Genomic DNA, 27836 nt, shown 5'->3' on the forward strand with positions numbered 1-27836 from the left:
GGTCGCTCATTTATGCTAATTTATGCACGAATTCCCATTGTGGCGTCATAATTTATGCTAATCTATGCACGGTTCCCCATTGTGACGTTATCCCGCCCCGTATGACGTCATCGCATCCGAACTATGAATAGCGCCATCATGGTCGTACCTATAGTGCGACTTAAACTACTCAGAGTTATGATGCTGTGTACATCAGGGGATTACTTGGTGTCGCTTGAACACAAAGGCACGTATCTGCTTGTAGTGATTCACCCAAAAAGCCTTCAATACTTACACTCGATGATTCGAGGAATATAATACCAGTTTTTATGTGCCAGTTCAGGTTCAATGTAGCACAACACGTACATCGCAAAGTAAATAAGGATGGATCCGTATCTCGATGACTAGTTGATCATGGATCAGCGGGAAGACATGCAGTCCTTCAGATAAAACAGATTCTGTCTGTTGGGGGTTCCTTGTAAACGTAAAGAAGTTGTTTCCAATCCCATCCCAGAAATTTGTATTTTGGGGAATGGATTTTATCGTGCGCCAAGATCTAGTCTGGCTGGCATGATAGTTGTGATCAATTAATCAGAGATGTAACGGTTTTTTTTGTCCTCCAGTCCAACCATCATGATGCAACTCAGATAACTAATGAGTTTGTGGGAATTATTCATGAGAAGGCTTGTGTCCAGTTCAGACTGAACTAACATGTCTGTATTCTTGAAAACTAGGCTTGATTTTAAAAAAAAAATAAAAAAGCAGGATTTGATGCAACTCCCATCATTGTCTCAGGCTTCTCACTGATTGTGGAGACACTAAAAAAAGATGTGGTGGTGGACATCATACAGTCACCCAAGTGTAAGTTACATTCAGAGATAGTCTCTACTGGCCTTCATATTCTTCAGACCAGGGGATTGGCTAACTCTCCGGCTTTCCAGGTGAACAAGACATAGCGCTGTTAGCATAGCGACTTTACGTTTGGACATTCAGTTCACACGCTGTTTCACTATTGTTTAGAAATAGTAACTTGCATGTTTAGGGTGGAGTTTATAAGCATATATTACAGGAATTTGATAAATATGATGTTTGCTTATTGTATTTAGTAGTGGCGACTTTGCAAGGCTTTAACCGAGAGACACATCCCTGGTAATCACGTGATCATGCAAACGACGCATATTAAAGTTCTGCTTTAAAGTTATTTTAAAACTAGCTTTTTTAAGCTAATCCTTTAGCTGTGCCCCCATTTCCTACTGTCACTGATGGCCTGAATCTCTGGCAGATCACCGACCAACAGGGAATTCTTTATCTGTGCTTCTTCCCACTGAGTCTCACACTGGATTTTGGTAAGATAAAATGAACGTAGTGGAATACACACATTTCCCAGAGATAATTTGAAACTAAGTAAAGTAAGTATCCCCACTATGTAAAATTTCAAATTCCCCCCCCCCCCGGTGAATTTGTGTATATGGAGGAATTCAATATCGGGAACTCTGACCTGGCAGACAAAACAAAACTTGTTCAGTTGGGTTGAACGTTAAATTGTTAATAAGCATGTCATGCATAAATGACAGATTTAAATACATATTATATTATGAATTTATATATGGAAACAGTTATGTAATATTAAATTGCAAGTAAATGGGCGTTTAAAACACCTTTATTAAAGCTCGCGCCCTCTACTGTACACATCAAAACACTAGCGATCATGTGAACTTGTACCCAAGTACCTCAATAAAGCGTTTTGTAGCTAGAGGGCGCAGTCAATGCACATGTTTTATTCTGCAGCATGGACACCCCCAATGAATATACAATTGTCAATACAAGAGCAGTTTCATTGACAGTTTCATGGCAAAGATAGTAACGACAGTCAACTACTTAGTAACAAGTAAGATTTGAGTGAAATGAAAATGTTTTATAAAATGTGTATATTTTTTTCAGAATTCCCGAAATTGATACTTTTGCCACATTTTTTAATCTTAACATTAATTAACCTAAAGCCTGGCGCACACGAGAGCTATCAGCTCAGGCAAAATTCATTCGTGGCTGTTTGCTTAAGCAAATATCTTCCGTGTGCGCGCAACTTTACGCAAGATTTTAGTCACTCGTGGCGAAATGGTGAATATCTATTGTGTTTGATAAATTTCGCCACTCGTGGCAGAATGCTTTCCGTGTGCGGTGAAATGAAAGCTATCTGCTTACGCGTACTCGTAAGTGCGCATGCGTCGCGAATGTTTACATAACAACAAAATGGCTGCGCCCACGGAATGGAGTAGGACCGATTCGTCATCCGAAGATGACGAGATATCGCTGTTGCTTTTGCTGCTTTTGCGCCGTCGGCGTCGGCGATTGAGAGCGGCATGTCGCAGGAGATGGACAAGGTCATGGGTTATGAGAAGGCAAAGCCAAGGAGCCTACTGCAACCTCATACAGGAGTTGAATGCCGAAGATCCTGACAAATTTCGTCAGTACCACCGACTTGATAAACAGTCTTTTCAAGACGTATTAGAAATGGTCAGCCCATTTATCACTAAACAGGACACCACAATGAGATGCTCTATTACTGCAAGTGAGAGGCTGGCTGTTACTTTACGTTTTCTTGCAACAGGTAAAGGGAGAACATCAAATCTCATTATCAAGCCAAAGAAAAAAAAAATGTTTTAAAATTTTCAGTTCAGTAGAGATTTTTATTTTTATTTATTTTTTCCCAACATATTCAGTCTACATATCGCATCTGTGCATTTTAAATGTTAATTTTTGACATGATGAAATTAACTATCAACTTTTGTTGATTTTCTATGAGAAGATATTATAAAGAGATATTTGAACAAAGAATAGCTGTGGCTGCTATAATACAACAAATCTTAACTCATGATTAAAACAAAATGGAAAAAAAAATTAAGAACATTGAGATGAGACTCAATTTTGCTTTTGAAACCTACTTTGTAACCCTGCAAAAAATTGAGATGCGTAAAAATTTCACAAAATTATTACCGGTATTATCTAATTACATAATATACCTGTTTTATTGAGCTTCTCTGCAATTTCAGATACAGCTTGGTTCCTCTTATCCCTATTCTTGAAATCCTTTGACCTTACATCATACAGACAAGGGTAATCCGGCCAAATGTCAACAAGACTCTCTTCTAAGAGAGCGTCATTCACAAATTCCGAGTCCGTGGGCGCAGCCATTTTGTTGTTATGTAAACATTCGCGACGCATGCGCACTTACGAGTACGCGTAAGCAGATAGCTTTCATTTCACCGCACACGAAAAGCATTCGGCCACGAGTGGCGAAATTTATCAAACACAATAGATATTCACCATTTCGCCACGAGTGACTAAAATCTTGCGTAAAGTTGCGCGCACACGGAAGATATTTGCTTAAGCAAACAGCCACGAATGAATTTTGCCTGAGCTGATAGCTCTCGTGTGCGCCAGGCTTTAAAATAAAACTGTCACACGCAACGTAATATCACCGTAATTGGTATAGTACAGGTGTGATGGTTCAAATACCAAAATGGCAACAGTAACAGAAAGACTTCCCTGGCGGCGATGATAAAATACGAATATGGAGCCAACAGATGAGGTTTCAACTGGTACTGGTATTATTATACTCTGCAAACATCAAGTACAATAACGCGGTAAAACTCCACTACTCCAATAACTAGATACTTAAACTCCAATACAATTCAACGAGATCTCCGATGTGATCTCAGTGCTGAACAACTCCCCTATATATACCCGCACTGTCTATAAATAGTCCATTACATCAGCATACATAATGAGTCTTGAACTTACTACAAATTTCTAGAATGTTTCATTACCTTCCATTGCCTCCTACAGTGTTCTATTACCTATTCAACCAGTTTCAAAAAAAATAAATAGAATATTCCACCCAGACACAGTACGGTTCTAGAACATTCTCAGTGACACAGAAGTGGTAAATAAGTCGTATGCAACCAAAACGTTTTCTTGATAACTGGTTAAAACCATAGAGCCTACAGAGTTAAACGTATCATACGACAAATTAATGAATTATGCGCCCGCGCGTTTAACTACTGGTACGTACTATTTACTCATTTGCGGAAAACGTAATTTCACCGACTCGGAGTTATCGATATTAAATGCAACAAATCACAATCGTACATTGTGTATATAGATTTTGAGAATCACTTATTCAGTATATAAATATTTTCAAATTTAAACAAATAGGTGTTCTGTTATAAATATTAAACTTCCAAAATACTTACAGCGCGTTACTACTACAATTGACAGTGAAAAGATGACTATTAAACGGTGTTTATTGGTAAGCCGGTTTCCCCGGTTCGTGTTTTTGACTTTTATCCGCCAAAATCTCAACTCGTACACTATTTATTGTCATAAATACTACACACAGCCACTGCTGTGATATTCATAGTCACATACATCCACTTTGGCACGACATAATCGACCTGTAAGTTCGGGAAAACGCGTTTTTACCGGAGCTTGGCTGAAGCTGTTTAGTACAGAGTGACAACTTGAAGCAAGGAATAATCCCTATTACTCCTATGTTTATGTTTGTTGTTATATAAGAGTACAGCCAAATGTCACTGCGTGTTGTTGTACGTACGCTTTTCAACATTAAAGTATTAGACATTTAATTTATCTGTGATTACAGTATAAACCCGAAACATCGATAAATATTGTCATATTTTAAAAAGGTCTGAATTTCAAATACTAACTGAACAATGCACTCCCAAACCCAGCTGTTACGTTTATAAATATTTTTTCGAGGAAATATACTGACTAAGAATAAAACTAAAACAAAAAACGTAACATTAGTGCTCACATTATGGTTGGTCGTATTGTTTCAATATGTATTTCCAATATGTATAATAATATGAATCGGTCCAATTTTTCTGAGAACAGGTATTAATGAATTTTAATATAAGTTACACGATATTAAGTGGCAGTCTAATTTTGTTTTTAAGTGTCCTGCTAAATGAAGTAAAAAAAAGCAAACAATTAAAATCAAGGCTTTGTCCAGTGTCTGAGTTTTACAGCGTTATATACTGATCCCTATGTGGGGGTCACTATTATTCCATGACAATACGGCCAACAACCACGCCGCACTCCTCTAATGCTATTCATAGTCACAAATAAACGCCATTGAAATTCATAGTAGGTTATTCTGTTAAATATATATATACACCCCGAACCCCACATCATTAACAATAATGACGTAGTTAATATACACAAGAAGCATAAGGCGTTCACATGTGCGTCGTAATTACATCCGACACCCTGGGTTAGCAGTGATTGATTCATAATACAACCATGAACAGCGATAAAAACATCTGAGTTAAAGAAGCAGTCTTCTCGATAAATCTCGCGCCGAAACGGAGGGTTAGGAAACACATCTTGCGGCCGAGGGAAACCGACACACAATCTAGTTAGTTAATTGGGTGAGCATGCGTGGTTGAATCGTACAGATTAGGTCAGTTACGATATCGGAGCACTTCTTCCCAGACTGCGTGTATCGCTCCTTGTGTGTGGTGAGCAGAGATCGGGCGATCAAACTATATAGCTTCTCAAGATATACTGCGACGAAATGACTTAGTGGTGAGACGTACCATCGACTCATCTAACAGGCAGGAAAGGTGAGTGTCATCTTCTCTCTCATACCTTCTCCGAGTCCTCTCTGTGCTCCTTCTATAATAAAACACACTGTTATTATGGGCGATCGATCCGGATTACGTGATTTTATGCGGTGTTCCCGAATCTAATAACTGACACATTGTCAGTGCCGTGATGTCACAGCTTTACCCTTCTGTTCTACTAACTGTGCTTGTAATTAATTCTTGCACATGTGCTTATGTTAAACCACGTACATGTTCTAGCTCTCTATCCCTCTCTGATTCTGAGTAAAGTGTACCAGTGATTCTATTTCTCAATGGACAAATTGCGACATAATTCCCACTCGTCCAATATTCAGATTATGTAATAGTCGAGTAACAATTATAACCAGAACTGAGAGATTGAGATAATAATACAATACACTGCGTCACGACAGACGAGAATCCATTTTTTAAAGCGAAAAGCGTAGTACGGGGTCTTCGACCTGCCCATCTCAGCCTCAATACGTGTATTGATTGGAATAGTTATGTACGCTCAATCTCGGCCACCGACTAAAACTGCGATTGATGTAGTATTCCCATTGTGTGTAAACTCGTGTCACGCCTTCAACTTGCCTAACCTTTTAAAGGGAATCTCAGCTGTATCGACAGGCTTTCAGCGCATAGTGATATATTGTTGTTTTATTACAGATTCATTACTTAATATTTTAATTGATTCTCTCGATCGCCGAAAGATCGCTCGATAATATGAATCAATTCATCAGCTTAATGTATCGCCTTTGTTTTCACAGGAGAGTTATTTGACTCGCTCCGACGTTGGAGGATCTGTCTGAAGCGAACAATATGGCGGACATTTTTTTGCTGCTCTCCCGTTGCCATAGAGATAGCATGCCCGTGTTAGTCGTTCTTTTGATTGCAGTTATTCGGTGTTTTTGTGTTAGCAGTGGAACCCCGACTACTCTGTATACATCGTTGCCACCAGAACTGGGTACGTCAATCTCTTCTCTGTTTGCCATTCAACTCGCCGTTGCCTGAGAAACGGGTTTCGAGTTTGCATCATTTCCTGATTAATATTGAAGATTCGTGTAATTATTATTCTATATGCAAATACCTTCAAGGCAATAGTGTGATAAGTGCGTCCAATGTTGTTTTTGGACGATTAGACCGTTATGTGTATATTATGGGTATGGCGACGTGTATTTATTAGGAATTGCGTCTAGTATTTCACCTAATATATTACACTCATATAACTATATAACTCGCCATTCGAACACACAATTGTTTTCCGTCTTAGTACAATGAAGTATAAATACTGCATATTAGCTATCAGCAGTAGCAGCGGTCACGTGAACATAATCAAGGCGTAAACAAATATACATATTTGGCACATGTGGCAAGTAGCCACGTTCGGCGTCAACAAGATATTCCTACATGTCTCAGGGCACGGTGTATGCGAGCCAAGTGATATACTCGCTCCCGGGCGTAGACAATTGGCGTCGTGTTCTTGAAAAGAGAAACTAACGTGTTATTTTACTAAATACCTGTCGGGGCGATATATTATGCAGACAGTATTTTATGCAATATTTAGTGTACTATTTATCACGTTTTCTATAACTGTGGATTGATGTACCAATGATATTATTCCCGTTTAAAAATAAAGTTTAATAAATTAGTATTATTATTTTTGTAATTGTTGAACGCTTTTTGAATAAAAAATAAGAGTTGCATAAATTACAAATCAATGTGGCATCACAATATAAATTAAACAACAAATTGGTTCAAATGTTGGAATTAGGGAAAAAATACAAAAAAAGAAAAATATTAAATATTGCTATAATGGAAAAAAATGTACAACAACACAGTTTTAGGTTTGTCTAAAACCTTTTCTGGAATTGATAAGGAATTGTTTGACTTTTCTGTCAATGGCTGTACAAATGTCATCATTATAGGTTTGTCTACTGTCTGAGTATTTCCTTCCTTTGTTTTTCCCCTATTCAGTAAGGTTTCTTTGTCTCCATCATTAGCGTATCTCTCTGCACCGTGTGCAAAACAGTTGTAGCAAAGAACAAAATGTTCCACAGAGTTTTATCATTTTCTGTTCAACCTTCATAAGTGCAGTCTTCATAAGTATTAATTTCCCAATTTCTTTTTAATTCAGCTCGTCTTGAATTTCAGATCTCCGTAAAATCTGTCACTGACTTCATATATGGTTCGTAGTTCTTTATCTTGTTATTGAACTTCCTAAAATAGACTAAGCTAGTCCACGGTTACTAGTAACCGTGGCTAGTCTTATCTGTTATATCCCCCACTTAGCTTTATCATGTTTCAGATGTTTATCTATATTTTTCTCTATTTTGATTCTTTCATGTTAATTACCCTCTTAAATGAATGTTAATTTCATTGTTTTTAATCTACTTTTCAAGCTCGACATGAACAGCTTCATTAGTAGCTCTGAGCTTTAGATTAAATGACAAAATGATAAAATCGTGATTAGTTGAACACGCTTACCTGCGACTCACGATTCGGAAATCGGCTAAGCAGATATCGGAGGAGAAACAATTCGCGTTGAACGAGCACAGTGCATTTTAAGATTGCGTCATTCTTGTAGTGACCCCGAGTAGCTAATTCCGAGTGTGAACGAGCACACCGGTTCCCGAGTAGGTACACGTAGTTCCGAGTACGTCATATCAATATGTTACGTTCAAGCCTTATGTATGAAAGGACATGGAACAAGGGATGTCATCCAACAAGAAAACATACTGGTACATAGTAGCGAATTACGTCCAACAGATCACATTTCGAAATTGTCCAATCATTTTTGTAGGCGTGCGCAGTGAAAAGAACAAAATAATACCATTGTTTAACGTGTGTGTTTAGGTTAAGTAAGACAAAATCTGAGCAATCTTGTCACAGTAGCTCCGTGTGCTTGTGCTAATAATAATTCATGCACGACATTTTCAGGCCCGTAGCCAGCACTTTTGAATAAGGGGTTCGAAAACAAAAATAATATATTTGACGTGAAACGTGTGAATTTTATAATATTAAAAAAGTGTCGTTGAGCTCTGTTACAGGCATTTTTATATTCTCGGTTTTAAATTCAATTGGTTTACTTTGTGTTACGTTGGTAAGTTATTTCACATAACATTATTGAACTATTTTACCATATGATTTTAGAGAAGGGGTCCTGAGCCATTCCCCACCCACAGACAAATGCATCCACACCCTAGATCCACTACGGCAAAATGTTGTACACAAAAAAGACAAGACTATACGTATCTTAGCATTATTGTCTAAGCATGTTAAGGTTGAATGCTACTCACGAGTTTTTTTCGCTCTTCGCAGATGTTAGCGCACATAAAAGTGACACGATTTCATGTCGAAATCTGTCTACAATTATTCATTTTAGTATTAGTCAATTTTGTATTATGTAATTTTATTTCTGTACTGGGCCTCAGCCCATCGTAGAAAATGTAATGAGTAGAAAAGTGCATAGCACGTTTTAAAAACAATACAACATTCATATAAACATACGGTACTAAGTTAAGCTGGATTAATATTCACCTCGTCGCTCGAAAACTTTTAAAAGACACAGAGCTAGTTGATAAATGGTGTGGCAGTTTGTGTAGCGACGAAGTAAGCCCAGACTGTCAGTATTTGCAAAATTGCATATTGCATTATTTGACAAAAGATCAACCCTTAGATCATTTAAAATGGACATATAAAAATAAAGTGAATTTCATTTTCTACCATGCTAAATTCAAGCATATCACTGCAAAAACTAAACATTTATTGATCTAACTATATTTTTGTGTATCTACCTAATTCAATATTGTTTATGGCCAAAACAGCAAAAACTCGTCAGTATATATTTTAGTCTATAATTGCTTGCCAATAAATCTCCCAGGTTTTAATACTACTTTGATTTTTCCGAAAGTGCACAGCCTGATGATTGTGAAATTGAGGCATGCCATTCTTGCTGACAAATTGTTTTTATTCTTTGAGTAAATATCTCTAAGAAATGTGCAGTATCTCTAACTTGTTTTTCAAACCAGACAATGCCGAAACCATATTTGAACAGGCGATTTTTATGTGGGTATCCCAAGTAAGTCTGCCGGTTTTGTCTAATCGTTTAAGCATGATATAACATGTTTTGGGGTTCTAGCTATTTTTTTACTTCAACTAATTTTAACCAATATGAGATACAACGCTTAAAACAACTACAGCATAATGGTAGCCTTCCACATTCATTCAACATCGCTACATTGTTAGTACAACTATTCACGCTAAGTAGATATCTGCAAAATGTTGTCTGTACCCTCTCGATTTCCGAATTTTTGTACGCCGATATCGCTACCATAAGAAATAGCTGGCACAATGATTGCATCAAACAAATTAAATGCACTAACCAATGGCATACCATATATGTTTCTTACAGTATGTAAATGTTTTGGTTCATTGTAAATCTGTTTTTAGAGGGCGGTAAAATAATATACATATAGTGGCAGTTTAGCAGCAGTCTCAATGGACTTCAATGACTACATCTCCTTTTTATGAACCCACTAAAAATATAGTAAATTTTCTAAGACATCAAAACAAAAAACGTGTAAAAAATTATGTTTGAAAAATATGATTCGTCGCATAGTTTCAGTGCTAGCAACACAGTGGGGTAAATTGTTGGCTGCAAGGAGCTCTTCGACCTATACAACTCGTGATGATAAATCTTCGGCATTTTTTTAATGATCTGTTAAATCCGTAGCTATACACTATTGTCCAATAACACAGGCTACACGTACTAATACAATAAGTTGACTACATTTGGCTGATACACTTGCAACAAAAAGTATATATGCCATCATTTAAAAATACAAAACTAATGAACCAAACTAGGAAAGTACAGTGTCGTGTTTTGTCAATCCCGTTCAACACTTTACTAACTGAGCGAACACTCGCACAAGACAAACGGCCCTATTCAGGACCACCACATCATTCAGAGAATGACTACCATTACATTATTTTTTTCAATGTTGTTTTAATATTTAACATCAGCTGCTGAATCTGATAGTTACCTCACTGAGTCAAGTGATTTAAACGATGATAATTATTTTAATTAATACTGTTTGTTTATTATGTTCTAATCTACGATAATAAATCTATTCACTTCCAAAAATTAGGGGGTTCGACCGAACCCCCCCAAACTACGGGCCTGCATTTTTGTCAAAAAGTGAAAATACGCATGCTGATCGGGGAAAATGTGACGAAATGGCATCACAGTACGATGGTCGTTTTGTTTACTTTTATCGTCGTGAATTCTGTGAATAAGATACGGAAGTTGCGAACGTTATGTTACATGTTATCATCAGTGTGTCCAAAGCTGTGTTTCTGTGCATAATTACATATATAATAAATAATGGTTGATTAATTAGATGCCTGGAAAATAACGGGTGACGAAATTAACTGTGAAATAACATTTACGTCGCTATAATTTGTTTAGGGTTCAGAAACCCAAGCAGGTACTAGTACGTTGTTGTATTCAATCAATTTAAGTGAAAATACTCTAGTTGATTCATTCAGTGATTGTGATTTTGCCTGTAAATTAAGCGTCTACTAGTGTAATGTATTGAGTGGGTATCTTTTGAACTTTTACTTCAATTTTAACGAAAATCGTAAATTTTTACGTCAATTCCCGCAAAATTATATATATATATATTTTAATTCCTTGCGTTTGAACTGGATACCTAATATAGGTATGAGATTATCTGCCATTTTCTGTTCATTATCGGCGTTTTCGGTCGTTAACCGAGCCCTCTTCGACTTCTTTACTGACACAACTGCACATTTAATTATACATAAATTCATGTTAAAATATCTCACTCAATTACAACATAAACATAGCGAAGATTACTGAAGCGTTCAGGTCAGTGGAGTAGAATGTATTTACCGCATATTCCCATGCGGTCTTCTCCTGATCGAGTTGTCACTGTAGCATATTTTCAACATTGCCACGTTTACTATTTATACTGTTATGGTTTGTTTTTTTAGATTCCCAAGTTGATCCGGCATGCAATAAAAGATACTCGGCATTATCTGGAGAGGTGACGTCGCCGAATTACCCCGGTCTGTACCCCGCAAACTCGAACTGTCAGTATACGATATTAGTGCCTCTGGGCTCAGCCATATGGGTAAGTAGTTGTACACGCACACATGCCGCGCTCTTTAATACGCCACATTGCCCATTCACAGTAAACACACAGTGACCCCAATACTATAGATACTATTTAATATAACCTTACATTGAAATATAATAAATAAGTCAATGTGAATGCGTGTAGCTACAGTGTGCAGCATTGCACCAGTATAAACACTGTAAAAAATCGTTGCGATGGCAACACATATCTGCATGGACCATTAGATAATTTATAAACTTTGTTGATACCGTACGGCGATTACATCTAAATGTCTCCATGTACCTCTGTAATCTCAAAATACGATTGCATTTTATGAAGTTATCAATTTAATATGAATGGCGAGATAGACTTATCTGCGTTTGGCGATGCGGCATGTGCGATAAAGCATGCAGTTTAGTATTCATGTTATTTGATCACTGCCAGTTTAATGTAATATTTGCATTTCTGAAGGGGATTACGTAAATGATAACAACACTTAATTAGTTAAATCCTGGTAAGATGATCGTGATAGACGCCACAATTGATAACACGCGAATTGACGTCACGGACTGGAAGGATTCGTGTGAATTAATAGTTGCGGGGAAACTTGTTAAGTCATTAAGAGCATTGCGAAACTAAAATACTCGCCGTTATTGAACTATTGGACACTCTTTACCGTAGATTAGGTACGTTTTTACATAACATGGTTCAATATGGTATTATATTTGCCGCAGGGACCTGCTTAGAAAACAGTACACGTATCGTCACGATGAGCATGAAATTGTTAAATGAAACACCAATCATCACATGGAGCCCTGTATGCAAAAATATATAGCCATGGGGATTATATTCGTTTTCGAAATCGTTTTTATCAATATTTGATAAGAATTCCATGCATCTTGTTTGTACTCAGTGTCCTCACAGTTATCTGCGCTGTTTTTATTTTTGATGCATTACCAGCGCACTGTTTCCAACATCGTCCGCCTGCACGGTGTTGTTTCGTTCGGATATTCGTCCCTCTACAACACCGTGCGGTAATTCTATTCATAACCGTGTATGTCACGTGGTTGCGCGATAGAAAGTTTACCGACCAATAGAAAGCTTTGTTACAATGACTGCCAGAAACGGCTGGAGCTTTGCATTCCTGATGTCTTCGGCTTCATTTCTGCCGATATATGTTGCAGTGACATCATGAACTTTGAGGTATAACACCTACTCTTTTATAGTACCCAACAGTGGTGACAACACTATTACCACGCTCGACAGTCGCAAGGCCGGTAAAGCATAATAACATAAGGATTTACTATTTCCAGTGCGACTAAAAACGAGTACATCAGACACGGCACTAAGTATAGTTTGAATAGCTTTAGTCTGAATATCAGTGAGTTGCATGATGTATGGATATCGTCGCTGTATTGCCTTGACATCCAAGCCAACACAGCTTCCACTGTGCGCAGCGAAATTTATTCTCGAGTCAGACATTTTCACCGCCTGGCAATCATCATGGTGAAAACAAAGTCCGATAAATTCTAAGAAAACGGTGTTTTGGGATGGTCGTTGACACCTCTGAACAGTGTAACAAGATTACCCCTACATATGCAACATATTTAAATTTGGTTGTTTAGGATTTCTTCAAAGTTAAGGTCATGCTGTTTTCTCAAATTTAGTCGTTTTCACTGGCTTTTCGACCGGTACTTCACAGCAGCTTGCGCAGAGCCCATAGAAATACATGGCAGAGTGGAGCGCGTGGGGCATCTCGTGATGAATTTGATAGCTTGGCCAAGCGCGTTGAAGAAAGAAGCAATATGATTGGCTGTTGGTAAATTGATTCTAAACTGTGAGGGCATTGTCACATACACATATTCCTAATGAAATACTTCAAGGTGATAGCGGAGTGCTTCGCCGGAACATTCACCTTGAAAATTCAAGATGTGTTTCCAATTAATATGATTTTTTTAAAAAAACCTTAGCGGTACTAAATCGTGTGTGTAAATTGAAATCTAATTAATTTAGACCCATAACCTCAGTAGGCCTGGACAATTTTTCAAAATTGTGTAAGGCTTAGGCATTTTTTAGGAAAAGTCAATAAAACCACTTTTTTTTAATATATTATTTGTGCTGATTACGAATTTCTAAAAAAAATTAAAGTTGCCTATTCAACATTCGATGGCAATTATTGGTCGAACCAGAAAACCTACTTGGTTGCATACTTGTTGACAAAATGGCTGCAATAATCCTAATGATTGACACCGACACAACATATGTTTACTCGTTTTCTGTCCGACTGCTGTAGTAACCATGGTTGAGCCATGCTTGGTAAGTGCCACCACGGTTTAACATGGTCAATCATAGTCATAAATTTGAACTAGGATAACTATTGTCATTCACGATGTCTAGACTAACCTTGATTGATCTTGAAAATATACGTTTTTGTGTTTAGTGTTGTCTACTGGCTTGTTTGATGATATAGAGTGTGTTGGGTCTTTGAATTGGTAAATCACAGATTTATGATATGCAAATTGATATAGTATTATCTGTATTTACAATGGAGAATATGTAGCGTGGTATTTTGTTCTGTGTATTGTTGATATAGTATTTGTACTCTGAAGATGTAAACAAGTTTGGTTATGAAATATTCATGTAACGAAACATTCTGAGGGACACACTGCTAGACGTCCGTAAAGAAATTGTATTGTATTGATTATAAACAAAGCACAACTGGCTGGGTACATGATAGGCTTTCGGAAAGAACAAAACATTGTCTGCAAAATTCTCTAGAAAAGAGAAGGAAGAGGATTCACAAATGTCAGCGCCGCCCAGTATCAGGTTCTGGTCTATCAATGTCGGCCATTTTGAGTTTTGACGCCATTTTGTTCACAACCATGGTACCAATTTGTTTTTCTTCAAGACGGCTTTTGCTGGTTATTTTGATGCTGATATTTAACTAGGATGGTCGAATTGTGCTGCACGTATTATTTGTTATTCACGTGATTCTTGTAATAACACGTTATAATACATGTTGGGATCGTGTTTGATTTAGTAGTAAATCACGTTCAGACTTTGGTTTAACATCACATATATATTATATCAGAGTAAAATAAATACATTCAACCAGACTTGAAAAATATTGTGTGTTTATATCACAACATAATATAGCCAAGCATATAAATCGTATTGAAATAGTCTCTGTGCGCATACATGTCTTCAGTATCTCGTTTCCATGATAAAGACGGCGATGGGAACATTCCATGTGATATACCTTACTCGACGTCAGGACGCGATGATGCATAGTTTTACACTGTACACTGTCACGTTGACTGCACTTTGCCACTAAGATGTCCTCGTCGACCCTTTCTTTTCACCGACATGATTAATATTTGATGGTATAATTTAGTGACGCAGGAAATCGACATCGAGGACGAAACACGACAAATCACAAGGAAATTGACACAATTAAAGGGAAACGTTTGCATCAATAATACACGTGCGAATGACCTAGAGGTCGTCTAGTAGTAATCATATGAATGCTTCTACCAGCTGTGTTTTCGAACTTTTCGATTTTCTTGCTCATGGTTATCATTTTCTGCGATCATCTCTCTCAGCAAGAACGCAATACGCCAGTGACAGCTTAATTGTTTTATATGTACATCTATAGTTACAGGAATGTAATGACAAATGAGCATCTTTACACTCAAAGATGTTTGTGTCGAATTGATGATTATTTTATTATTGGTTCATACGTTCACGATGCCGAAAAAATAAATTGGGATCACTGGGCAATTTTTTTTTAGAAAACATAATTATTAAATATCGTGGAAGATGGTCAGAATTTGATTTATTGCTCTGGTTGCTATGGTAAAATTATTTCTTAATATTTCGAAATTTTACATATATCATTATTGATACGAATCATAATATTGTTAAAACACGTAACATAAATTGATATTTAATTTATTCAGTTTCCAGTGTGAGTACATTATATGCAACACTAAGTTCTCCCCCACAATGCATTGCAAGTGTGTGCAGTGATATGCTCGGTAGTGGGAATTTTAATTCGGAGCGAATCACCTTAACTTATGCCACATACATCGACAATCGAACGCGATATTTATTCGTGTCAAAACAAATGAAGTATATGTGTTTTGGATCACTATGTATAAACTTAGAAAACAAAATAGTGTTCAATGAGACAATGTGTATTGCTATGTGATTACTTGTACGCACTTCTTATTCAATTGTATGTATTCTCAGTAGTTCTATATTTAACTGGATACATAACATTTCACGTTACTCTGCTGAAATAGTTACGTTTTAAATTTACAATAAATCTATATGTAATATTGAACTAAAATGTTTTTAAACATTTTTTAAGGTATGAATATCAAATGAATTTTATTAGTTTCCACATGTTGTACATTCAATACCAGCTATCGAACTTCTTTCAGTGGTCCGCGATATTAGCTCCATTATGATATCCTATTTAAATGACAATATAATACTGAATGTATTGTATGAACAAGACGAGTGTTTTCCACAAAACGCTATTTCCCTAATCTCACACTGATGAATGAATGTTATGACCTAGAAGTTGCTTGCAATGTATCACAACTAGTACGTGTTTGTTTCTTGTACAAACTTCATTCATAATCGATGACGTCATTCATAATCGATGACGTCAACTGGAAAACATGTTTATATATGACAAAGAAACGGGCATTCATAATCCGCTGCTATTTTAAACATATATTTTAAAATGTCAAAACGCCTTAGTCAAACGGAGTTAGGAACTTTGGGAAATGTAAGTTGAGAAGTGCTATTACGCTCTTTATATGCAAATTTAAACTTGATTACACCAGAAAACAATGAAATTGATTAGTTTTAAGGTAAGTCAAATAATGACACGAAAAATGTGTAATGTGATCTAAATAAGGAGTGTAAATATTGTAGTAATTACGTTACTTGCTGTCACGTGCCAAGTTGGAGACGAGGCGCGCATTGCTGAGAAAGTAACTACCATTACTATACTGCGCAGTGCAGTGCAGCATGTGTATTGAGACAACACACTTATTAGGAAAGCGAACACCGAATAAACGACCGGGTAAATACAATGTCAACTCAAGAACCGACGCTCGCCGGCGTAGGGCACATATCGCCCTAGCTTTGGATCACAGCACGGCTTCTCCTCGACCAAGGGGCACCCCAACACCCCAACCCCCAAAAGATGTTTAATAACCGAGTTTATTACTAGTACATGTGTGTGACCATGCATGTCACATAAGAAAGAACATTTGTTTGACGTGGCACATTTGTTTAAAACAAAAAAAACATCACGCTGACAACGACCGGCGGTGCGTACGTTTCAGATGTTATGTAAAAATGGCAGTGCGTTTGCTTACGTTGTTATGCGTACCATGGAACTCAGATAGAACGCAGGCGGTGGAGACGACAACCGCTATTCTGTTCATCTATAATAATTTTACAAATATATCCCAAGACAGTCATACTCACTTAAGGTAATGCGATCCAAGCGTGCTATTTTATACGGATTATAACACCTATCCATCATTTTGGTTAATAATTAAAAGCATTGTCAGTGGGACGATAGATAACGCCTAAAAATCCACGTGAGAGTGAAAAGCTTTCGATGATGGTATCTACTATTGCAGCCATCCAATCTCAATGTATGTACATTATTCGCTTTAAAATGCATGGTAGAGTTTCGAGGGATAGATGTTTATCGTCGCCCTCGTCATCATCGTTGTCGTTGACGACACCTTATATTTAGCGCCCCAGTCGCCATGCAACCCGCGTTTTATTATTCGCATGGGTTCCATATAAAACACGACACTGCGCGACCAAAATAACTACAAGAATTGTGTTCACTGAATTTGAAATTTTCACACTATGTAAGTGTTTTCTAATGGAAATGTTTTGTTCTCAACAATGATGCCAGAAACGTTAAATACTTGTCAATGAGTAGTCTTAATTACGAGGTTATTACTTTATTTGCACGATACTATAACTGAACAAAACACGCTATCAACAATCCCTGACGTCCCTTTGTAGATAAACCAAGCAAAATCTTAAGTGTTATTTAACTTTGAGCTTTTCTCACCAACTACTAAACACGAGTTGGGAGAATGGCTAATGTACATAATCATACACCCAGTGCATGTTTTACACATTTTACAGACATTCAATAATAAAGCGTTCACCACTCCCTCATACACAAACCAAATGCTGTATGGTAAAAAATCATTAATAGTAAATTCAATAGAAATTCTGAGATCACATCTCGCAGCGAAATGATACTTTTCATTATTTATTTATGTAAAGCCTTGCAAATTATGCAGCGCATTCAAAAAAATAATTTAATAGTATATATAAATAATATTTGGTTTACTTGTAGTAAAGCTCTGAAATTCTAACAGCATGAAGCCGAGACTATTTACATATAAAAAACAAAGAGCAAAAACATCATATTTTAGGACTGCGAGTGTCCATGCATCTGCATCTATACTTTACATACACTAGGCATAACCATAAATTTCGACCGCGTACCACGCATGAGAATTATATTTTTTTGAAAATGTAGCTGTAATAATTGTCACTGAATGTAACTTAGACGTTACTTGACATTTGCAGTGAAGTGAACTATGCCCAATTGATATACTTGTATTCGCGTTATTTTACTGTGATAATATATGCAACACAATAAACATTACCTAACGAAATATAAGGGAAGTATAGAAGGTTTGTTGTATAACTTGTCAGTATACATAACATGTATTTCGAATATATAAATATTTATATAGATTATTAATAAGCATAAAATATTTGCGAATTAGAACTGCACAGGTCGAGCATGTAAAATATAAAGTATTTAAACATATAATGTGAAATATTAGTAGACTTTGACTACAGAATGTTTTACAGTGTATATATACATAGTGATATCAGTCATAAATTATACATAATATAAATGCATTGAGTGGTATGCATTTTGTTTCTCTCATGTTTATACACCCTCTAAACTGTTCAAAAAATCAGGTAAGCAACCTTGAAATAAAAAAACAAAAACAAAAAAAAACACGTAATTAGGGGTAAATATTTTTTTCTAGCTTGTGTAAATTAACTAGATGGAGTATTATCAGTTTTTCCCTGCAATGGTCGTTCCCATTGGTATTTTCTATTAACGGCACCCAAAACAACATGTTTAGGATGTTAATACAAGTACTCAATGTACTCAAGGCATAATACATTTCCTTCTACAGAACGTAAAATTCGAACCCCAAGGTTGGGTACCAACTTTTATTCTAATGCCCTTCCCGGGGATATATACAACCTAATCTAGTGTAAACCGAAACACCTGTCCCAAACAAACCCGTATACAAATACACCTCAGTAACCTTTTCAATCATTTTGCTGTTCGAACATTTCTGTGAAAGAACCGACTTTTGTAGTCTATTTAGTGTTCAGTTTTCACTTTATATCTTGTTATTATTTGATTTACTCCCAAATAGTTGCAGTTCACCACCGTGAAGTTAGAAGACTCATACGACTGCCAGGCAGACAGTATACAAGTCTACACACGCGATTCATTTGGCGAAGCAGGTGATACGCTGGTGTCCACGCTATGCGGTTTCTACGATTCGTCAGTACCGTCAATAACTCTCAACGGTTCAGATGTGTTCATACGCTTCAATTCTGACGCAATAGGAAGCGCTAATGGATTCCATGCAATGTATAATATATTTAATGCCGTGGAATTAGAGAACAAACAAAGAAAGACTTATTCAAGTGAGTATCACGAGGCCACTTTTAACTTGATAAACTATATATTCGTCACGCTGCTGAATAGAATGATTCAACGATGACCAATTCATCACAAATACTCATTAAAATTCTGGACAAACACATACGTAATATCCTGTTCATATATGGTCATTCAATTATTTTAGATTCGCCGTCATCATCTACGCATACTAATCATCAACTGTGAGGTATATAGCTAAAGCGTGCGCACATGTAGTGCATATTTAATAATCCATAGCTAGTATACTGATTATTAAATAATAGTTACTTAAACAAATATCCCTCCCCCGAGATACGTGCTGTTGAATAGGGACATCCGGGGTATTATACGGTTTAATCTGATCTTCCTTACGTGCCCACAAACCACACCGTTAAGATGATCCATCCAATATATATATAATATCAACGATCGCTTCCTCGAAACCTCTGCTTATAATCTTCGTATTAGACTATTCAATAATTCATGTCAAAGGGACATGGCTACATAACACTTCCATGTCTTGCTCTAATATTACTTATTTATTTTCAGAAATTTGGGCTATCAACTTTATTACTCGATTTAACGGTTCCTTGCATGAATAATGTCATCCATATCAATAAAACACTCAACGGCGACGCCATCTTGTCCAGGAGTGTTGTCTCACGACTTAATTTAATAATTTCTCCATTGTCGTAATTTTGGTCTTCAAATTACCAACTTTCTAATTATTGGCGTTCATCCTCCCGTTGCACACTGAACGTAAACATTGCTAGCATAATTCATTTCGTTACAATTTTGAATTCAGATGGTTTTATTATCATTATTTATTTTCAAGTTTATTTCGAATTTTATGAGTTTTGTGCCTTTGGTATGATTTGTTTTTATCTGGTTATATGATATGATTTGCTTTATTTGCATCAAAATTTAACCTTTGTTTTCAACGTTATAATGGTTGTTTTAAAAACAGTTAAACAGTAATTAAATAGTATGTAGGGAAATAATCAGATTTTGAAAGTTGCCATATTCTAGACAATGTATCACTGACTTTTTAGCTTGTATATTCATTTTACCAATGGTATATGCCAATTCTGATGCATAGCTGTTAATTATGTATATTAGCTCATATTTGTGTACAATTATTCAAGTAATTTTCACTTTTCGAGTCCGGATATTGAACTGCTTAAACACCCGCATAACAAAATGATTATTAAATGCAAACAACTATTAAGTGTAAAACAACAGAAGAGCCAATGTTAGTTGATTATTAAATTGATTTATCAAAATTATGCCAGACGCTATTCTTTAGAGGTAAGAGGATTGTACAGCTCAAATAATGATATACTATTTTTATGGTACTAACTCGAAATAATTGGGCCCAGAGTGGATTCCCGTGTATCTCGGTTAAATCTGAGACACAGTCTTTGTTCATTAAGGGACGCTGAAAGATGTCTTTATTAAGTTTGCAAATGCCTGGAACCAATAATTTATAAAGAAGTGGCCGATAACCGACGTAATTGTAAAGAAATGATCGATTAATGATATAATAATCAGACGGCAGAGTGAATGTTAATCAAAGTCATACCACTGTTCTCGTCATATCAATTGATAACAGAATTGTGATTCAACATTTTGTATTCTCATTGTTTACCTTAATAACTTTTTATTAACTTCGCTAAGGAGGTTGTGTTTTTAGAAACGTTGGTTTATTGTTTGGTTTGTCTGTAAGGAAGATAATCACAAAACTTATAGATGGTTTCTCATCATAACATTTATTTGGGTTGTCCTTGATAAAAACACGAGACCACAACATTTCTGGATAACAATTTCGGAATGAGTTTTTTTATTCGTAATTCAAAAACGTAAGGATGGATTCTAATGGCATTTTATATAGGGACTGCCATTGGTGCAATAATCATTTAAATATTGGTGGAGATGTAGATCCAGTTGCCATGGAAACAGCGATTTTGGGAATAATTGTTTTTATTAATAACTCAAACAATTATAAACTGGTTGTCACGGAAACAACTTCCAAACAACAAAAAATGTTGTTCTTCAATCAAAATCCAAACGATTAGATTTTATGAGAGATCTGGATCTGGAGTTTAATGGATTCTTAACCATAGCCTAGTATGGTTGACTCCTTGGGTGAACAAACCTATTCATGACTCAATTTGGTCTTTCGTTAGAAATTAGAAGCTTATGTAAGAATAATAAACGTATACAATAGGGCAGAGGTATTAGTGAAGATATGTAATTAACATCTATAATGAAGGTTTGCGCTCTCGGAATGCCTTCTAGTTTCTAAAAGCATTCACATTTACTTGGAAACTACTCTTTCTCGTTTTTAACTATCTCGCTTTCAATAGTTGCTTTGTTTTCAAAAATACTCCTTTACTAAAAACGGTTGTTTGTTTACTGAAAACACACACGGACTGTTTTGTAGAACAAGGTTGTTTTGACACGATCCAAATGAAGAGAACATTTTTCTGTTCACTTATAAAGAATGAGATATTTGTTCAAACAACAAGAACTGGATTCGCTTTGCAGATAAAAATGGTGGGATACATGGTAATACCCTGTATAGGCTAAGCAGTTGATTTCAAATACATATACATTTACAGTTCAAATTGACCTACTGTATATATCCAAACGATTACGTTTCAAACGGACGTACATTTGTCGTATTTATCGATATTTATTTCAGATTGACATGCATCCGTTTAGGGGAGAAACACTTAATGAGTTGAATTTAGTAATTTGCCGAAAATGGGATTGAAATTTGAGTTTCAATAACCGCGCTGCTTCTTCAAATTAACCGTTACATCTCGGTAGCATGTATTTTTTATAAACTGTCGACCAAGGCTCTCAATAGCCGGCTTATCCTACTTACTGAGCTCTTCTGTTTAACATCCCCTCTCCTCCTGGTCGATCAACCTTTTCGGCCAAGTCTTTGCCTCATTATCCTTCTTTATAGAAGGCATTCGTCATCGTATCCCTTCGCGCACTGTTACCAGACCTCTGCCCATAAAGTGGTCGTTAATTGCCGGGAAAAGTACGGTAACTACCAGTAAACATGTTCCGCGCACGTCAACATGTGTCATTATATGAATGTTGAATAGTATGCAATATTATAATAGCACTTGTCGGAGTCTCTCATAAAACATAGCGCACTACAATTACAGTATTGTCCTGGCAGTGAGCTATAATAGTTTTCGTTACACACAAAGCGGTCGATTCATTTTTACCCAGGGAGTACTAGTATCCTGAATTGATAACCTAATTAAATCAGCAGGTGTGGACATATGCTTCTAATGGTTATGGATACATTAATGCAATATAAGTAAACATCAATAATGTACACGTATAGAATATAATAACATGGATAATGTTTAAAATCACAGTATCTGTTTATAAGACAGACTTTTAAATCGCTTATTTATGAGAAAAATATCTAACTTGAAGCGTTTATTTATCATAATTCTTTAATCAAATGCTGTATTCAATCACAACTACTGTGTCGCAACGTGAACCCTGCACGTACGTTGATTCAGTTACTGATATTCCTCGCGGCATTCCCGTTACTAAAACGTCGTCACATTATAACGGCCAATATTACACATTTATTTGTGTTTTCATCTTGTCTTACAGTATGCGACGACACCATGGCAATGGCACTCAGTGGCGCCATATTATCACATCCGGGATACCCGAGTAAATTATACCTACCTGACGTAGTTTGTCGGCTCGTTATCGCTCCGGGTGCCGGACGTTTCACAGGTGTCTACGTCATCGTCTATGACGTCAATTTAAAAGTGTTTCCAGGTGAGGCAATGATATATTAGTGCTGAGTAAAGCTATTATAATCCCCTAAGGCTGATATAACGTACCATTCGGCCTATTTAAGGCACATGCCCTGTATACAAAGTACAAATCGATAAAATCATTTTTGCTAAGAACACTGGTATACAACCGTTCTAGGGTGAGGTCTAATGTACAATTTATAGGATCTAATATATTAATAATTTGATTTGTACAAATGGGGTAATTTGACCTCATTGAAACTAGTGCTATGATTAAGACATTACAGAAGAGATATGACTAATTTGTCACATGTTCATATATAGTTACATGACCTCATTAATATGCGTGACTGTAATATCTCAGTTATTGTTGCAATCTATATTGCTATATTGTGGTCAACAACGTTTTTTCTTTAGGGTTGAATCCTACTCCTAATTTTTGCGAAAGTTGGTCTTAAATCTCATGTCAATGTTCATTGGTTTAGTGTGTGTTACAGTGACACGTTTTGAAAAACTTGTGTTGATATTTTTTAAAAATCGCTGTTTTTAGAACAATTCCATAGAGCACAATGTTAGAGAAAAATTAAATTTTGTCACTTTTTAAAGTCACCAGCCTACAATTCAAGATATGACATATTATCTCATATTAGCAATAGAAACCTATAGTAAAAGTGGGTATTTGAAATCCAGAGTAGACTTCTACCTTGATATGACTTTTTGCAACTTGATGAAAAAAACAACAAGACACAAAGCAATCTTGTAAACTTCATCAGGATAAACATAGCACAGACTTCTTCTTTTAGCATAGCACTGGGTCACAATTCACAGCGTTTCTTACCTTTAGCTGCCGTGTCTGTCTATGCAGACAGTGGAGTCGCATATAGCTGCCGTGTCTGTCTATGGAGACAGTGGAGTCGCATATAGCTGCCGTGTCTGTCTATGCAGACAGTGGAGTCGCATATAGCTGCCGTGTCTGTCTATGCAGACAGTGGAGTCGCATATAACTGCCGTGTCTGTCTATGGAGACAGTGGAGTCGCATATAGCTGCCGTGTCTGTCTATGCAGACAGTGGAGTCGCATATAGCTGCCGTGTTTGTCTATGCAGACAGTGGAGTACATATAGCTGCCCTGTCTGTCTATGCAGACAGTGGAGTCGCATATAGCCGCCGTGTCTGTCTATGCAGACAGTGGAGTCGCATATAGCTGCCGTGTCTGTCTATGCAGACAGTGGAGTCGCATATAGCTGCCGTGTCTGTCTATGCAGACAGTGGAGTCGCATATAGCCGCCGTGTCTGTCTATGCAGACAGTGGAGTCGCATATAGCTGCCGTGTCTGTCTATGGAGACAGTGGAGTCGCATATAGCTGCCGTGTCTGTCTATGGAGACAGTGGAGTCCATATAGCTGCCCTGTCTGTCTATGCAGACAGTGGAGTCGCATATAGCCGCCGTGTCTGTCTATGCAGACAGTGGAGTCGCATATAGCTGCCGTGTCTGTCTATGGAGACAGTGGAGTCGCATATAGCTGCCGTGTCTGTCTATGGAGACAGTGGAGTCCATATAGCTGCCGTGTCTGTCTATGCAGACAGTGGAGTCCATATAGCTGCCGTGTCTGTCTATGCAGACAGTGGAGTCGCATATAGCTGCCGTGTCTGTCTATGCAGACAGTGGAGTCGCATATAGCTGCCGTGTCTGTCTATGCAGACAGTGGAGTCGCATATAGCTGCCGTGTCTGTCTATGCAGACAGTGGAGTCGCATATAGCTGCCGTGTCTGTCTATGCAGACAGTGGAGTCGCATATAGCTGCCGTGTCTGTCTATGCAGACAGTGGAGTCGCATATAGCTGCCGTGTCTGTCTATGCAGACAGTGGAGTCGCATATAGCTACCGTGTCGGTCTATGCAGACAGTGGAGTCGCATATAGCTGCCGTGTCTGTCTATGCAGACAGTGGAGTCGCATATAGCTGCCGTGTCTGTCTATGGAGACAGTGGAGTCGCATATAGCTGCCGTGCCTGTCTATGCAGACAGTGGAGTCGCATATAGCTGCCGTGTCTGTCTATGGAGACAGTGGAGTCGCATATAGCTGCCGTGTCTGTCTATGGAGACAGTGGAGTCGCATATAGCTGCCGTGTCTGTCTATGGAGACAGTGGAGTCGCATATAGCTGCCGTGTCTGTCTATGCAGACAGTGGAGTCGCATATAGCTACCGTGTCGGTCTATGCAGACAGTGGAGTCGCATATAGCTGCCGTGTCTGTCTATGCAGACAGTGGAGTCGCATATAGCTGCCGTGTCTGTCTATGGAGACAGTGGAGTCGCATATAGCTGCCGTGCCTGTCTATGCAGACAGTGGAGTCGCATATAGCTGCCGTGTCTGTCTATGGAGACAGTGGAGTCGCATATAGCTGCCGTGTCTGTCTATGGAGACAGTGGAGTCGCATATAGCCGCCGTGTCTGTCTATGGAGACAGTGGAGTCGCATATAGCTGCCGTGTCTGTCTATGGAGACAGTGGAGTCGCATATAGCTGCCGTGTCTGTCTATGGAGACAGTGGAGTCCATATAGCCGCCGTGTCTGTCTATGGAGACAGTGGAGTCGCATATAGCTGCCGTGTCTGTCTATGGAGACAGTGGAGTCGCATATAGCTGCCGTGTCTGTCTATGGAGACAGTGGAGTCGCATATAGCTGCCGTGTCTGTCTATGGAGACAGTGGAGTCGCATATAGCTGCCGTGTCTGTCTATGGAGACAGTGGAGTCGCATATAGCTGCCGTGTCTGTCTATGGAGACAGTGGAGTCGCATATAGCTGCCGTGTCTGTCTATGGAGACAGTGGAGTCGCATATAGCTGCCGTGTCTGTCTATGGAGACAGTGGAGTCGCATATAGCTGCCGTGTCTGTCTATGGAGACAGTGGAGTCCATATAGCTGCCGTGTCTATCTATGGAGACAGTGGAGTCCATATAGCTGCCGTGTCTGTCTATGGAGACAGTGGAGTCCATATAGCTGCCGTGTCTGTCTATGGAGACAGTGGAGTCGCATATAGCTGCCGTGTCTGTCTATGGAGACAGTGGAGTCGCATATAGCTGCCGTGTCTGTCTATGGAGACAGTGGAGTCGCATATAGCTGCCGTGTCTGTCTATGGAGACAGTGGAGTCGCATATAACTGCCGTGTCTGTCTATGCAGACAGTGGAGTCGCATATAGCTGCCGTGTCTGTCTATGCAGACAGTGGAGTCCATATAGCTGCCGTGTCTGTCTATGGAGACAGTGGAGTCGCATATAGCTGCCGTGTCTGTCTATGGAGACAGTGGATTCGCATATAGCTGCCGTGTCTGTCTATGGAGACAGTGGAGTCGCATATAGCTGCCGTGTCTGTCTATGGAGACAGTGGAGTCGCATATAGCTGCCGTGTCTGTCTATGGAGACAGTGGAGTCGCATATAGCTGCCGTGTCTGTCTATGGAGACAGTGGAGTCGCATATAACTGCCGTGTCTGTCTATGCAGACAGTGGAGTCGCATATAGCTGCCGTGTCTGTCTATGCAGACAGTGGAGTCCATATAGCTGCCGTGTCTGTCTATGGAGACAGTGGAGTCGCATATAGCTGCCGTGTCTGTCTATGGAGACAGTGGAGTCGCATATAGCTGCCGTGTCTGTCTATGGAGACAGTGGAGTCGCATATAGCTGCCGTGTCTGTCTATGGAGACAGTGGAGTCGCATATAGCTGCCGTGTCTGTCTATGGAGACAGTGGAGTCGCATATAGCTGCCGTGTCTGTCTATGGAGACAGTGGAGTCGCATATAGCTGCCGTGTCTGTCTATGCAGACAGTGGAGTCGCATATAGCTGCCGTGTCTGTCTATGCAGACAGTGGAGTCGCATATAGCTGCCGTGTCTGTCTATGGAGACAGTGGAGTCGCATATAGCTGCCGTGTCTGTCTATGCAGACAGTGGAGTCGCATATAGCTGCCGTGTCTGTCTATCCAGACAGTGGAGTCGCATATAGCTGCCGTGTCTGTCTATGCAGACAGTGGAGTCGCATATAGCTGCCGTGTCTGTCTATGGAGACAGTGGAGTCGCATATAGCTGCCGTGTTTGTCTATGCAGACAGTGGAGTCGCATATAGCTGCCGTGTCTGTCTATGCAGACAGTGGAGTCGCATATAGCTGCCGTGTCTGTCTATGCAGACAGTGGAGTCGCATATAGCTTCCGTGTCTGTCTATGCAGACAGTGGAGTCGCATATAGCTGCCGTGTCTGTCTATGCAGACAGTGGAGTCGCATATAGCTGCCGTGTCTGTCTATGGAGACAGTGGAGTCGCATATAGCTGCCGTGTCTGTCTATGCAGACAGTGGAGTCGCATATATCTGCCGTGTCTGTCTATGCAGACAGTGGAGTCGCATATAGCTGCCGTGTCTGTCTATGGAGACAGTGGAGTCGCATATAGCTGCCGTGTCTGTCTATGCAGACAGTGGAGTCGCATATAGCTGCCG

General features: G+C 38.4%; 1 protein-coding gene and 1 long non-coding RNA gene across 3 annotated transcripts in view; one reads left to right on the forward strand and one right to left on the reverse strand.

Moving 5' to 3' along the window:
- LOC146741308 (uncharacterized) overlaps positions 1-27836 on the reverse strand; it is a 109037-nt gene that overhangs the window by 54419 nt on the left and 26782 nt on the right. The window lies entirely within an intron of this gene.
- LOC102806748 (cubilin-like) overlaps positions 5087-27836 on the forward strand; it is a 43173-nt gene continuing 20423 nt past the window's right edge. The window contains exons 1-6 of one of the 2 annotated variants that reach the window (XM_085500721.1): positions 5087-5621; positions 6389-6585; positions 7756-7806; positions 11637-11776; positions 19285-19561; positions 23205-23378. In XM_085500721.1, coding sequence (XP_085356847.1) covers positions 6441-6585; positions 7756-7806; positions 11637-11776; positions 19285-19561; positions 23205-23378 — 787 coding nt within the window. In that variant the 5' untranslated portion in view covers positions 5087-5621; positions 6389-6440. The remainder of the gene's footprint in view (positions 5622-6388; positions 6586-7755; positions 7807-11636; positions 11777-19284; positions 19562-23204; positions 23379-27836) is intronic. The other variant, XM_006816805.3, reaches the window with a different exon arrangement.

The sequence above is a fragment of the Saccoglossus kowalevskii genome, chromosome 6 (genome assembly GCF_978046115.1).
Source record: "Saccoglossus kowalevskii chromosome 6, keSacKowa6.1, whole genome shotgun sequence".
NCBI lineage: Eukaryota > Metazoa > Hemichordata > Enteropneusta > Harrimaniidae > Saccoglossus > Saccoglossus kowalevskii.